At 44.6% G+C, this 16,524-nt stretch overlaps 1 protein-coding gene across 1 annotated transcript; it reads right to left on the bottom strand.

Annotated features, from left to right (window-relative positions):
* Window positions 1–603: 603 nt before the first annotated feature.
* Window positions 604–15,998, bottom strand: LOC130121630 (leukemia inhibitory factor receptor). The gene is made up of 13 exons (XM_056290471.1): window positions 15,862–15,998; window positions 15,607–15,752; window positions 15,424–15,479; window positions 11,458–11,527; window positions 9,816–9,977; window positions 6,332–6,589; window positions 6,116–6,281; window positions 5,868–5,999; window positions 5,572–5,733; window positions 4,058–4,201; window positions 3,829–3,919; window positions 3,312–3,393; window positions 604–1,246 (listed from the first exon to the last, which is right to left on the bottom strand). The coding sequence occupies exons 1-13, from the start codon at window positions 15,938–15,940 to the stop codon at window positions 839–841; spliced, it is 1,956 nt and encodes a 651-aa protein (XP_056146446.1). The 5' UTR covers window positions 15,941–15,998; the 3' UTR covers window positions 604–838.
* Window positions 15,999–16,524: the final 526 nt, after the last annotated feature.

Below are 16,524 nucleotides of genomic sequence, written 5' to 3' on the forward strand. Positions count from 1 at the left end.
TTAAAAGTAAGCAAACATATGAATTTCTCTCACAACCCCCCCCCCTTTTTTTTATTACTTTTAATCAATAAAAAAATCATTCTGGTCAAAGATAATATCAAGATTTTTAGCGGTAGGTTTGATGTTTGAATGAAGTGGACCAGTAAACGGATCAAATGCAGTGGCATAGTTCTCAGGATCAATCAAGAGGACTTCAGTTTTGTCGTGGTTTAGATGGAGGAAATTAAGGGACATCCAGTCTTTGGTGACCGCTAAGCAATCATGGTGGGAGGACAGTTGATTCAGGTTATTGGGTTTGGCAGAGAAGTAGATCTGAGTATCATCGGCATAACAGTGGTATGACATGTCTTGAAAGTGACGAAACAAATGACCCAGAGGAAGCATGTATAAAGAGAAGGGGACTGGCCCAATGACAGACCCCTGAGGGACCCCACACAGTAGGGGAGATGACGAGGATAAAATATTGTTAATAAAACATTAGAATATCTATTAGTGGATCACGCTATTCCCCCAGTTCCCCATCCCCCGCCCCAACCGACCAGAGGAGGCGCTAGTGCAGCAACCAGGACACATACCCACATCCCACCCGCAGACCCGGCCAATTGTGTCTGCAGGGATGCCCGACCAAGCCGGAGGTAACACGGGGATTCAAACCACTGATCCCTGTGTTGGTAGGCATAGGAAGAGACCACTACGCCACCCAGACGCCCCACAGTCCCGTCTTTATTGTGTTTATAGATTGTCCTCAGGTTTAATTAATCCAATGGGCCCGACTCATCATGTAGAGGGTTCTGTTCAGAACTTTTTTGAAATAGAACAGAATGTAAAAATGCTAAATTTACGTGCAATGTTCAGTACTGGACGGACTGCTGCTGCTGACTTTATTGCTAGCCGTTGTTAGAGCAGGGGTGCTGCTAGGCGTCGCCTGCTGAAACATTTCCATGGTTGTATAGTCACTCGGAAAAGTGAATGGCAAACTCTCAGACTCTTTCTGTTGCATGTCCACGGATGCCCCTGCCGTAATGTGAGAAAAGAGATCTTCACTTGCAGTCTCTGTCTCTTCTTGGAACCAGTCCACATTAAGACTATCGGTCGATAGCTGTTCGGAGTCTGAGTTTCCCTCAGCTTCTGCAAGATTTGATGGTAGTAACTCTGAAGTGGTGCTCTCAGCTCCTTTATCGATTATGTGAAGACTGTAAGTATCCCATTCTTCTAACTGCAGAGTGTTAAGGTGCCTCTGAATTTCCTGAGCAAACATGAAAAAAAAGAAATCCTCTGACAGTCTACTAAAACTGATGGTAAGAACAGATAACAGTGTATTTATACATAGGTATTGTGTGTGCGTGCGCGTGTACTATATATGTTCCATCAGGATACACAGACTACACAACAGACACTGCGTTAAAGGCTACATATACACATTTCTTTGAATCTGACTTTCCTGGAGATTCTGGATTTCCCCTCTTGAAAGGAGGGCACTCAAAATGTCTTTCAGAGAATAACAATTTTGAGTAACGAGATAAACTGTTATGGTCCTGGTAACATCTGACATCAGTAACGAGATAAACTGTTATGGTCCTGGTAACATCTGACATCAGTAACTAGATAAACTGTTATGGTCCTGGTAACTTCTGACATCAGTAACGAGATAAACTGTTATGGTCCTGGTAACATCTGACATCAGTAACTAGATAAACTGTTATAGTCCTGGTAACATCTGACATCAGTAACTAGATAAACTGTTATGGTCCTGGTAACATCTGACATCAGTAACGAGATAAACTGTTATGGTCCTGGTAACATCTGACATCAGTAACTAGATAAACTGTTATGGTCCTGGTAACTTCTGACATCAGTAACTAGATAAACTGTTATGGTCCTGGTAACATCTGACATCAGTAACTAGATAAACTGTTATGGTCCTGGTAACATCTGACATCAGTAACTAGATAAACTGTTATGGTCCTGGTAACTTCTGACATCAGTAACTAGATAGACTGTTATGGCCCTGGTAACATCTGACATCAGTAACTAGATAAACTGTTATGGTCCTGGTAACATCTGACATCAGTAACTAGATAAACTGTTATGGTCCTGGTAACATCTGACATCAGTAACTAGATAAACTGTTATGGTCCTGGTAACTTCTGACATCAGTAACTAGATAAACTGTTATGGTCCTGGTAACATCTGACATCAGTAACTAGATAAACTGTTATGGTCCTGGTAACATCTGACATCAGTAACTAGATAAACTGTTATGGTCCTGGTAACATCTGACATCAGTAACTAGATAAACTGTTATGGTCCTGGTAACTTCTGACATCAGTAACTAGATAAACTGTTATGGTCCTGGTAACATCTGACATCAGTAACTAGATAAACTGTTATGGTCCTGGTAACTTCTGACATCAGTAACTAGATAAACTGTTATGGTCCTGGTAACTTCTGACATCAGTAACTAGATAAACTGTTATGGCCCTGGTAACATCTGACATCAGTAACTAGATAAACTGTTATGGTCCTGGTAACTTCTGACATCAGTAACTAGATAAACTGTTATGGTCCTGGTAACATCTGACATCAGTAACGAGATAAACTGTTATGGCCCTGGTAACATCTGACATCAGTAACTAGATAAACTGTTATGGTCCTGGTAACTTCTGACATCAGTAACTAGATAAACTGTTATGGTCCTGGTAACATCTGATATCAGTAACTAGATAAACTGTTATGGTCCTGGTAACTTCTGACATCAGTAACTAGATAAACTGTTATGGTCCTGGTAACTTCTGACGTCAGTAACTAGATAAACTGTTATGGTCCTGGTAACATCTGACATCAGTAACTAGATAAACTGGTATGGTCCTGGTAACATCTGACATCAGTAACTAGATAAACTGTTATGGTCCTGGTAACTTCTGACATCAGTAACTAGATAAACTGTTATGGTCCTGGTAACATCTGACATCAGTAACTAGATAAACTGTTATGGTCCTGGTAACATCTGACATCAGTAACTAGATAAACTGTTATGGTCCTGGTAACTTCTGACATCAGTAACTAGATAAACTGTTATGGTCCTGGTAACATCTGACATCAGTAACTAGATAAACTGTTATGGTCCTGGTAACTTCTGACATCAGTAACTAGATAAACTGTTATGGTCCTGGTAACATCTGACATCAGTAACTAGATAAACTGGTATGGTCCTGGTAACATCTGACATCAGTAACTAGATAAACTGTTATGGTCCTGGTAACATCTGACATCAGTAATCTGTAAGAACATTCCAGGAAACAGTCACTTACCCGCTCAGAAGACCCGTCGATTTTCTGCACGGCGTTGCTGTTGCCGGGGTTAGGTATGCTAGACCAGAACTTGTTTTTTACGCTGAAAGAAATGAAGCATTTCAGCTGTGAAAATCAGAATTCACACAGGATATTTTCATTGTATGGTTTTTACTTTTTTTAAACTTTACCTTTTTTGCTTTACTTTTTTTTTTTTTTAGTTTTTTGTAAAGAAAATTTTCAGATTTTTATTCTTAAATGTAAAATGTAAAATTAATTTTTAATTAAATTTGAAAAATTTATTTTTAAAGGAGTTTTTTTTTTAAATAAAAATTTCAGAAAATATTTTCTTTACTGATAACTCCTGCACTATCACATCTGTCCGCTAGTATTTTTACCTCCCTCACAAAACACATCGCTTGTCTTGTGTGTGGAGTAAGAAGTGTACACGTCCTAGCAGAATAATCTGGTTTTAATTGGTTAAATTCCATCCTAACTTGCGATCAGCAACGTTCTCGAAGCTGTCATGTAAAACTACCTCTTAAACAGCAGAGAGACGGTTTTGATCAAACATATCAAAACGACCAAAAGGACAACGGTTGCTATGGCAACGCCGAGAGTCGGATGACCTGTGAGAGGAGCACAGAGACAGTGGAGTTAGAGCCAGTGACCGTAGACAAGTTTAAGACGTGTCCTTGGCAGTGGACACAAGTCTAGACTCCTTGCTCATCTTTCGTGTTGAATGTGGACTGAACTGGAACACAAACCTTGAGGACTTGTTTCGAAGTGGCTTAATGTGCTTCGTGCTCCCACGCCAGCGCGGGTAAAAGCCGAAATCTGGACCACGTACACGGTTCCGCTGCTTAGACCTCCCAGCTCGTGGCTGTTCGACGTGGGCTCCACGGTCACGTCTGAAATCGAGAGGGTCAGACTCTGCTTTTGGAACGACTGAGCCGCAACAACACAACTCGGTTTGTTGAATGCAATTCAGCAGTTACACGTTTGCTTCAGTCAAAGCCAAAGGGGATCAGCACCAAGCTATTGTAACGTGCGTGGATAAGAAGACACGCTGGCCGCTGGTTCGCGAGTCCGACCCTTTAGTCGAGCGGTTAGCGATGTCTCCTGCGGTGCGGGCGATACGGGTTCGCGTCCCGGCCGCGGCAGTTCCTGTGGTTGCGTTGTCCCCCGAATTCGCTACATTGGTGTCAGAAGGGGGATGGAGCGACCGTAAGGCCATCGGAAGCGTAGGCGCCCTGAGGCGTGGGCCAGCGGCCAGCGTGTCTACTTATCCATGCACGTTACAATATCAAGCAGGGGCCACACACAACGCTGTATTTACAACCTGCTCATAACTGCCACTAACAGATAGGCAGTCAGTGTAAATGAATGAGGATGAATATGTTTCGTTTCTTTTTTATTTCGGAATTTCCCCCCTTTACCCCACTCTCCCGGGCCGTCCCGGTCGCTGCTCCACCCCGTCTACGGATCCGGGGAGGGCTGCAGTGCCTCCTCTGATACACGTGGAGTCGCCAGTCGCTGCTGTTCACCTGACAGTGAGGAGTTTCGCCGGGGGGCCGTAGTGCGTGAGGGGATCACGCAATCCCCCCCCCCCCGAACAGGTGCCCCGACCGACCAGAGGAGGCGCTAGTGCAGCGACCAGGACACATACCCACATCCGGCTTCCCACCCACAGACACGGCCAATTGTTTCTGCGGGGAAGCGCGACCAAGCGGGAGGTAACACGAGGATTCGAACCAGCGATCCCCCGTGTTGATAGGCAGCGGAATAGACCGCTACGCTACCCGGACGCCCAAATATGCTTTGTTTCTGCTGAAAGCAACTAAAATAATAATAATAATGTAAACTACTAAGACACGTTAGCCCCTGGCTAACGGGTCTGACCCTTTAGTCGAGCGGATAGTGGTGTCGCCTTGTGGTGCAGTACACGTCGTATCGAATCCCGCACCGGGCAAGAAAATAACCGGTTATATTGGTGGCAGCGGTGGGATCCGGAAGTGTGCAGATCCTCAGAAGTCTCTTCGGAGCGCGGGAAGAACAAAGCGCGAGGGCGCGCTTCCGGGAGAGGGTGACGACTGTAAACTACTCATGAGACACGTTAGCCCCTAGCTAACGGGTCTGAGCCTTTAGCCGAGCGGTTAGTGATGTCGCCTTGTGGTGCAGCACACCTCGTTGTGGTGCAGCACACCTCGTATCGAATCCCGCACCGGGCAAGAAAATAACCGGTTACAATAATAACGTCTGAGGTGTGGAGCATGCTTACTTTTCTCGGTACGTGTTGCCCTGTGGTGGTACTCGTTGTAGAAGATGATGTAACCCAGGAGGACGCCTCTGACGTCTTCCTCTGGAACAGACGTCCATTGCAGGACCATGGAACTTGCAGTCACGCTGTGTGCGCTGATGTTAGTCGGAGCACCGAGAGGAGCTTAAGGAATGAAACACCACCAACATCCCCCGGGTCAGTTGCGTCATGATCAGGGTCGCGACATCACATTCACTATAACGTGCGTTGCTGTCGACCAAACGCCAACATTAGTTAGACGGGGGGCTCTGACTCACATCCTTCAGTAAAATAGAAGTGCGTACTTCCATAAGTGCTCTCGCTGTTATTGATGTGCTTGATGTTGCAGGTCTCGCGGGTGTCCCTCGTGTGGAGGGAGATGCTGTACCGCTCGTGGGGCTCCAGAGGCTCTGTTTCAACAGGCGAGAGAACACAGCAGAGCTTCAAACCACCGCGCGCCGTTCAGACGTGCCAACCTCTCGCGCTGGTTCCTGCCTCTACTGAGCTGCGTGAGACATTTACACACCCTTAAAGGAAATGGTCTTGTGCTTGTTCTTGTTCTCGAAAAAGGACATGTAGCGAGTCTCGTGTCCTCTGCTGTACCATTCCACGCTGTAGCATGAGCAGGAATTGAACAGGTCGTCTTTCCAAGACAGGGTAAAAGACGTGTTACTGTTGAATGTCACGTTCAGCTTCCCGGCGCTCAGACCTGTGGGGACAAGGACGTCAGTTTCTACATCACCTTTGTCTTTGGGTAACCGCGTCCACTTTTGTTTCTCTGTGGAAACCAATACTTGCTGTTCTCCGGTGGCAGTATGGTCCGGCTCACAGCGGGGGAGGTGCTGACGTTGTTGAAGGCCGCGATGCTGAGGAGGTAGGCTGAGAAGGATAGGACCAGTTTGATCTCAGGATGACGGGTGTTCATCCATACAGACGGCGGCTCTCCCGAGGCTTTCGCAACACTCACGTGGTAGCCCTCCACCGGTTCTCCGCTAGGAAACTGACGAGGGGGGGGGGGGGCGACAGGGTGGGTTTAAGGGTAATATGCCAACTGAAACAGCACATCTGCTTACACGAGCCTTTGCTCAAAAGATGCAATCCCACCTACTTTGGTTGACACACTAGAGTCCTGAAGATTTACATGTACATGACTTTTTGATACTTTTAATTGCTGTTTTTTTTGGAATCCCCCCCCTTTTCTCCCCCAAATTGTATCCAGCCAATTACCCCACTCTTCCTGCTCCACCCCCTCTGCCAATCCGGGGAGGAGCTGCAGACTACCACACGCCTCCTCCGATACATGTGGAGCCACCAGCCGCTTCTTTTCACCTGACAGTTAGGAGTTTCACCAAGGGGACGTAGCACGTGGGAGGATCGCGCTATTCCCCTCAGTCCCCCCCGCCCCCCCCCCCCCGAACAGGCGCCCCGACCGACAAGAGGAGGCGCTAGTGCAGCGACATACCCACATCCGGCTTCCCACCCGCAGACATGGTAAATTGACCTTTCGCAAAGTCCCGCCCCCCTTAGTTACTGTTGCTATGCCCGTCAAGCATTTCAGAACTATGCAGGAAGTAGCCGGAAAACACCAAAACATGAAGGAAGAAATCAGCGCATTGTGTGGGTAAAAGTAACAGTAATAATACGTTAGCTGTATTAGCTATCAATAATAGCTAGTAGCTAGCTTAGCTTGGAGCAGACAGGTATTTTTGTTGATTTTGGATGGATTAAGCTGGCCATGGTGGTCTGCTATACTGCCAAATCCATTGCCGACATTGCGCTTCTTGCGTTCTGGGTTTCGGGAAGGGAAAGAAAATTACTCCCCCTCCAGACTTTTCAGATATCTAATATCCGATTCGCAGATCCCATAGGCACACCGTTTCAGCATTTTGTTGTGTGTTTGAAAGCTTGACGGACCGTTGGTAAGGTAGGATTGGACAAGCACCGTTCTGGGGCGGTACTTCGCGAAAGGTCAATTGTGTCCGTAGGGACGCCCGACCAAGCTGGAGGTAACACGGGGATTCGAACCGGCGATCCCTGTATTGGTAGGCAACGGAATAGACCGCTACGCTACCTGGACGTCCTTTATTGCTATTTTGATCAAGATAATAGCTAATCCACAAATATCCAGGTCATTAAAGCAACCAAACGTGGAAGAATAAGGCTGGTAGTGGTAAGTTTGAAGAAGAAGCGAACTGTTGTTGCCAATGAATACATGAGGCAGAACAAGCTCGTTGAAGGACTTTGCAAATAAATACCACAATAACAGTCGCTAAAATCCCTGCTCCATGTTCGGACGTTGGGAAGGTGGTGACGCTATAGCACTAGCAACTCTGTTTCATGTTGATTTGATCTCAGTGAGGCAGTCAAACACCATTTTAATTACCCGTATCACCATATGTGTGTCAGCTCAACAAAAAGTACCATCTTCAGGATTGTACCTTCAATGAATCAGGCATCAGGAACACTGTATATGTCATTTCATTTCATTTCATGTATGCAAATACATGAAATGAAATGAGATGAGATGAAATATTGTTTCCCACAGCAGTGCAAAACAAAGACAAAAACACATATCCAAAAACTACATGAACACATTTATCCAAACTAGAACACATATATCAGAACTAAGAACATATATCCAAACTAAGAACACATTTATCCACACTAAACATATACGTATATCCAAACTAAGAACTCATATATCCAAACTAGAACACATATATCCAAACTAAGAACACATATATCAGAACAAAGAACACATATATCAGAACTAAGAATACATATATCCAAACTAAGAATACATATTTCTAAACTAAGAACACATTTATCCAAACTAAGAACACATATATCCAAACTAAGAACACTTATATCCAAACTAAGAACACATTTATCCAAACTAAAAACACATATCCAAAAACGACAAGAACACATATATCCAAACTAAGAACACATATATCAGAACTAAGAACACATTTATCCAAACTAAGAACACATATATGCAAACTAAACACATATCCAAACTAAGAACACATTTATCCGAACTAAGAACACATATATCCCAACTAAGAACACATATATCCAAACTAAGAACACATTAATCCAAACTAAGAACACGTATATCCCAACTAAGAACACATATATCCAAACTAAGAACACATTTATCCAAACTAAGAACACATATATCCAAACTAAACACATATCCAAACTAAGAAAACATTTAACCAAACTAAGAACACATATATCCAAACTAAGAACACATATATCCAAACCAAGAACTCATACATCCAAACTAAGTACACATATATCCAAACTAAGAACTCATATATCCAAACTAAGAACTCATATATCAAAACTAAACGCATATATCCAAACTAAGAACATATATATCCAAAGTAAGAACACATAAATCCAAACTAAGAACACATATATCCAAACTAAGAACTCATATATCCGAACTAAGAACACATATATCCAAACTAAGAACTCATACATCCAAACTAAGAACACATATTCCAAACTAAACACATATCCAAACTAAACACACATATCAAAACTAAACAAATATATCAAAACTAAACTCATATATCCAAACTAAGAACACATATCCAAACTAAGAAGACATATATCCATTCCAAACTAAACACATATATCCAAACTAATAACATATTTATCCAAACTAAGAACACATATATCCCAACTAAGAACACATATATCCAAGCTAAGAACACATTTATCCCATCTAAGAACACATATATCCAAACTTAAGAACATATTTATCCAAACTAAGAACACACATATCCAAACTAAACACATATCCAAACTAAGAACACATTAATCCAAACTAAGAACACATATATCAAAACTAAGAACACATTTATCCAAACTAAGAACACATATATTAAAATTAAGAGACTATTGTGCAGATAGAGTATTCCAACTATAAAGAATTAACCTTCCATGTAAGAGAGATCAGCTGCTGTCCTCTTTCTGGAATAACCTCATCTTCAACCTTGAGAATAACTGGCTCAACCATTAGTTCTGAAAGTAAAGGTGATTAGACATCATGCTTACTCTGAAATGAGAAATCAAAGAATCAAAGAATTTAGTATTTATTTTCTTATTACACATGAACACGCTATTATCAACAGGGGTGTGGTTAACGGTGTTTAAAAAGAGTTATTTCCCATTTTTAATTGACCTACATTTATTTAGGAATAACCCAATCAAATGCAATGCAGGGGACTCTGACCTGGTGGAGCAGTGTAGCCGTTGCTCCATGGGCATTGTGAACATTTCTCATTGGCGACACATTGTATCTGCACCTCATGGACCAACGAGGAATTCACATTCTCTACAATACACTTCTCCACATCTTTTGATTGCACTGGCTACAAAAGAGCAAAAATGATAAAAAGAAAAAAAGAAAAAAGAATTAGCAGCTGCCAATATGCATTATACAGAGCTAAACTTCCACCATCTATGTATGTCCTCTGATCTGACAATAGATTAGATATGAGACAGATAATGATAATGACGCATTGCAAGTCATTTTCTCTCTAAGCATTAAACTTCATCTGAGAAATCTACATCAGTAGTGAGTTTAAATATAGATAAAACTGAGAATTTTAAGGACATGGTGAGAATATAATTTTAACCTCATCTCCAATCTTTTGAAAAGGTTGGAAGGCTGTGATGGAAGGATTCATCTCTAACGTGTGAAACTGTGCTTTTGCTAATGGTATGTACAAATCACTCAACAGCAAAACCCAGTATTTCACACAGTTGTGCCTTCAAATGAATGAATGAATTTGTACCCACATTTGAAAGAGTACTGAGATTTGTGATTGTGTATTGAGATTTGAAAATGTGAATTCAGTACCTCGTGTTTCATGTTACTCAGTTTGTCCCTACACATTCTCAAATTAGCATCCACGTATATATCTGGATTTTGCTCCCCCTTTTGGTGCACACGGAACTGTACTGAGATCTGCTTTTGGCACTGTAAAGCCTATTGACCACCAGGCAGGGAGGTCAAGCTGCTTTGGTGTCACTCTTGTGCTGTGAATTGCTCCATCCAAAGCAACTTGGCGCCCCCGCCTGGTGGTTGTTAGGCCTTACAGTGCCAGAAGCAGATCTGATTGCAAAATCCTACAAGTCTCAAGGACAGTCTCAGATACTGAATTACATGAAACAAGGGGTACTGAATACACATTTTCAAACCTGGATACACATTCACAAGACTCGGGGCACATTTTCAAATGTCCAGCTGCACATTTGCAACATTAAAATTTCAACTGATCCCAAGTCCAGATAACCCACTCTCAACACTTAATTAGCTGACCAATTCCAAGGTAAATCGGGACTTTACTGGACTTTACTCTCCTACTGACTTGGTTGCGATGTCACAGTTCGAGTGCGTATGTGTGAGTGCTTCACAGAGCTTATACACACCTGGAGAAGCCACAAAGCACGGTGGGGATTGTGTACTTTGACTTCCGGTGCTTTCAACACCATCCAGCCACTCCAGCTAGCTGAGAAGCTCTCTGTGTTGCAGGTGGACCAGGACCTCATGGCCTGGATTGCACACTACCTCACTGACAGGCCGCAGTGTGTCAGGCTGCAAGGCTGCTTGTCAGAGGTGGTGCTGGACAAGACTGGCACACCCCATAGAACTGTACTGTCATTGTTTTGTTTTTTTTGGGGGGTTTTTTCACCCTCTACACCTCTGACTTCTGCTTCAATTCAGGCACGTGCCACTTACAGAAGGTCTTGGATGACTCCTCCATTGTTGGCTGTATTACAGATGATAAGGAGGAGGAGTACAGACATCTAGTCAAGAACTTCATAAGACGGTGTGACAGCAACCACCTCCAGCTCAACATCTGGAAAACCAAGGAGCTGGTGGTGGATTTCCGGTGCCGCAAGAGCTCCCCCACCCCTGTTGTCATAAGGGGGAGGGAGTGGAGATGGTGGATACCTACAAGTTCCTATGGGAGCAACGCAACAACAAACTAGACTGGTCAGACAACACTGACACCCTTTATAGGAAAGGGCAGAGCAGGCTGTTCTTTCTGAGGAGGCTCAGGTCTTTCAATGTGTGCACTAGGCTGCTGTGGATGTTCTTCCAGTCTGTAGTGGCCCGTGTTATCTTCTTTGCTATGGTGTGCTGGGGAGGTGGCATCGGGAACTGTGGTGCCAACAAACTGGGCAAGCTGGTGAGGAAGGCCAGCTCTCTGGTGGGGAAGAAACTAGACCTAAACGGCGTAACTGGCGGACGATGTCTTCAGGTCACAATGCAAGTGAAGACTGATGAAGGCTGCAACAGAGGGTAGTCCCCAATTGTCTGGGTTCTCCATACCATTGGACTCTGGTCACCCCCTGCCAAGGACCATGTGGTGCCTGCGGGTACATCAGTCTCTCCACGTAAAAAGTTGTCACGTGCAGGTGTTCTCCTGCAAGGATCAACCAATAAACATCTTCAGTCAAAGCCCTGTGGTGATCAGGAAGAGGTGATGGGAGTAGGACAGTTAAGTCTAGCAGCCGATAGCCACAACCTGGCACACAGGCAGTGGGTGTACGATCGGTCGCTAAACCCTGGGACTGAGGCAGATGGGCTCTCGGCTGCTGCACCCACAACTCAGCAGCCCTATTTAGGATATGCTCTGCTCACACCAATTGCAGAGGGGGCTAGAAAAGGTGCCCTAAACATAGTCTGCCTCATACCCCCTATCTGGACCACTGAATCCAGAGGTGATCAACACCATGTGGTCAGAAACAGGAACTTGTATATTTTGGAGCCTGGAATATACGAACCCTCATGGACAATCAATCCAGCAATTGACCTGAACGGCATACTGCCACCATCACCCGAGAGCTGAGAAGATTCCGCAATTATATTGCTGCACTCCTTGAAACCAAGGGCAACTGAAAGAGAAGTGTGGTTGCACTTTTTCTGGAAAGGAAAAGAAGCCAATGAGCCAAGGATCCACTGTGTGGGCTTTGCCATAAAAAATAGCCTAATTTTCCACCTTGCTGAGCTTCCACTGGGCATCAATATACACCTGATGACAATTCGACTGACGCTTGTAAAGAACCAAAGCATTTCCGCCACAGGGAAAGCCCTGGCTAGGGTCTGTGGAGTACAAAATGTACTCCATAAAAATCCACAACAGGTCTTAACCAACAAACTGTTCCCAATATCAGAGGAAATTCTGCTGGAATCCCAGAGTGGTTTTCATCCTAACAAAAGCACCATGGACATGGTTTTTACTGCTCGCCAACTCCAAGAAAAAGCCAACCATTGTACTTTGCCTTCATAGACTTAACCAAAGCTTTTGATTCCGTAACTGCCAAGCCCTCTGGCCAGTTCTGTAATGAATAGGCTGTGCGGAAAAATATATCGTATTGCATATGAACAGATTCAGGGCTAAAGGTAAAACCACCTATGTCCTATCGGACTTGAACCTAGTTTTTTTGGCACTTACTTGCGTTGTCGCCTCCTGACTAGATCCTTGCTTGTGTTGTATTAACTCTCAGATGTACGTTGCTTTGGATAAACGTGTCTGCTAAATGAAATTGTAACATTGTAATTGTAACCGCCACCACATCCATCATAGAGGTGCAGTACGCCAATAACAACCCTTTCGTGTCCCTCATAGAAGAGGAACTACAGAGCATACTGGATGCCTTTGCAAAGGCATACAAGCAGCTTGACCTGGCCATTAACATAAAAAAGTCCCATATGCTCTACCAACTCCACCCAACAGAAATATGCCTGCTCTGCCCCTATCCATTTCTGTAGACAACACCAGACTCAAAAACATGGAACAGTTCCCATATCTCGGCCTTCAAAGCCAACATTGAGATTGAAATACACCATTGTCTCAGTTGTACCAGCCAGGCCTTCTCAAGATTGAGTAAAAGGGTTTTTTGAAAACCGTGACCTTCGGGCCAGAACAAAAATTATGGTGTGAAAAGCAGTAGTGCTGCCCACCCTACTGTATGGGTCAGAAACCCGGACCACATATAGCAGGCACCTGAAGGCACTGGAGGCATACCAAAAGTGATGCCTTAGGAAGATCCTTAAGATCAGGTGGGAGGAAAAGCACACCGACTTCAGCGTCCTCGAGGAGGCCAACATGCCTACTATAAATGCCACCATCGCACAACATCCGCTGAGATGGACTGGCCATGTCATCTGCATGTCTGACTCTTGCCTCCCGAAATAAGTCTTTTACTCTCAGCTCATGAAGGAGAAGGAGAGGAAAGTGGAATGGTAAGGATTCAAGGAGTAGAGGTAACGAAGGAGTATGAGTTCAAATACTTGGGGTCAACTGTTCAAAGTAACGGGGAGTGCAGAAGAGAGCTGAAGACGAGACTGCAGGCAGGGTGGAGTGGGTGGAGAAGAGTACCAGGAGTGATTTGCGACAGAACGGTACCAGCAAGAGTTAAAGGGAAGGGTTACAAGATGGTAGTGAGACCAGCTATGTTATATGGTTTGGAGACAGTGGCACTGACGAAAAAACAGGAGGTGGAGCTGGAGGTGGCAGAGTTGAAGATGCTAAGATTTTCATTGGGAGTGATGAAGAAGGACAGGATTAGGAATGAGTATATTAGAGGGACAGCTCAGGTTGGACGGTTTGGAGACAAAGGGAGAAAGGTAAGATTGAGATGGTTTGGACATGTGTGGAGGAGAGGTGCTAAGTGGGAGAAGGATGCTGAATATGGAGCTGCCAGGGAAGAGGAAAAAGGAAGGCCAAAGAGGAGGTTTATGGATGTGGTGATGGAGGACATGTAGGTGGCTGGCATGACAGAGGAAAATGCAGAGGACAGGAAGAGATGAAATCGGATGATCTGCCATGGCAACCCCTAACGGGAGCAGCCGAAACTAGTAGTTGTAGTAGACTCTCGGCTCGTGACAAGACGCTGTGCCCGAGGAGGTCAAAAGAAGCGATATAAAGAAACCTCAAGGCCCAAATGAAAAGGTTTGGCATCAACCTTAACACCTGGGGACAAGCAGCAAAAAACAGGGAGGCCTGGAGACTGGCTGTCCATGAGGGTGCTGGGCGCTAAAACCATGACCTCCACTGTACTGCTGAAAACAAGCACAGACTCCGAAAGGAGCAAGTTACCAGAAAGGCCCAAACCAAATCCTCGACCCCTTCTTCACACCCTTGTCCACATTGCCCCAAAATATGCAGCTCCAGGATCAGCCTCTATGCCCACCTGAAGACCCACAATGGCCTAGAAGGAGGACAGTCATACTTGACCCCGAGTGACCGCCAATGGTGATGATGATGTGGAAGAAACTGGACAGTGTGGAGGCAGTGACAGAGAAGAGGATGCGAGGGAAGCTGAAAGCTATTATGGACAAGCCCTTTTATCCTCTCTATGCTGAGCTGAGGCGGCTCGGGAGCACGTTCAGCAACCGAGTCACCCAGCCACCTGCCTCAAAGCGCTTCAGAGGCTCTTCTGTGCCATCAGCCATCAAATTCCACAACCCTACAGCAACCAGGACCTCCTACCTCCACTGACAATACTGCACAATATTTTGTACATTGCACAACATTGAACATTGCACATGTATATACATAGACACAGACTTATTTATTGTATCTAGTATTCCTACTTTATTTTTACTTACTTTTTTTATACATTGTACTCATGTTAAAATGTCTTGTCTTTGATCTTCCCCTTGTGCTGCTGTGTCAAATTGAATGTCTCCTATGAGGGATCAATAAAGGTAGATCTTATCATATCTTATGTGGAGACAGAAGGCATGTGAGGGCATGGTTTTCTCAGCCGCAGTAAGCCCTCAATAATCACCCCAATCACCAAGATCTCTCCTGTTTACCACACTCCTCCAATGGTGATGTCACAGACAGAATTCTCTGTTTGGAAAGGGGGAGTTTAGTTTGACTTCTCAAGGAGGGGTTGCTACACCGAATACTTCTACATGAAATGCAATCACCTTGCTTTTTTAATCCATGACGTACTGTGCAGATGAATGCCACTCACCTTACTCCACTGCGGGCTGCCTGCTGTCTTATATCTCACATAGTAATTTCGGATAGCTTTTCTGTCCGCCTGTCGCCACATCGCATTTATTTCTAATTGGCCGGATACGCGCCTGAAGGTGGCATTGAATGGAGGATCACATCGAACTGTAAAGTAAAAGGTTCACATAGATTTTGATACACACTATCATTATGTTTTCACCTCAAAACAAATCATCGATTCTCATGGAACAAAAAAAAAAAATCCTGAACTTACCCAGTTGTCTAGGTACGCCTGTAAAAAGTGCCTTTGCGCATTTCCTTGGATCACTCTTATCAATTACGTGAGCTGTCATGGTCAAATCTTCATATAAATCATGACCCTTGATCTTTTGAGAAACTCCGGATAAGTCGTTGAATGACGGGCAATGAAGTTTTCTTTTCCTATAGAGAAGGACATGTTTCAGACAGGCGCGGATCTACGGGGTGGCAAGGGGTGGCGGCTGCCACCTCTGGGACACAGTGTTGCCACCCCTGTTGCCACCCCATTTATATGTTTTTAAAGTATATTTTATGTACATGCATGGTGAAGGTCAATGAGACCCGCACCAAACTCATCTCAAACAGAAGTCGCCGATTTAGAATCCCCCCTCCCCCCTCACAGGCTCGGATCTACAGGGTGGCAAAGGGGTGGCAGCTGCCACCTCTGGGACACAGTCTTGCCACCCCTTTGCCACCCCAGGAAAAAAATCTCTAGATCCACTACTGCTCCCCAAAGGCCATATAATCGCACTTGTCTACAGGTCAAGCCTGTCGACTGGCTTGCACACCCATCCAGATCTGGTCACACTCTGACTGACAGGAACAGTCTCTAACATGGTGGCTCCGTCAGAGTAGGCGTCTGTCCCTGTGCTCTCACCAGGTGCTGCTGGGATGGCTG

The sequence above is a fragment of the Lampris incognitus genome, chromosome 12 (genome assembly GCF_029633865.1).
Source record: "Lampris incognitus isolate fLamInc1 chromosome 12, fLamInc1.hap2, whole genome shotgun sequence".
Taxonomy (NCBI): domain Eukaryota; kingdom Metazoa; phylum Chordata; class Actinopteri; order Lampriformes; family Lampridae; genus Lampris; species Lampris incognitus.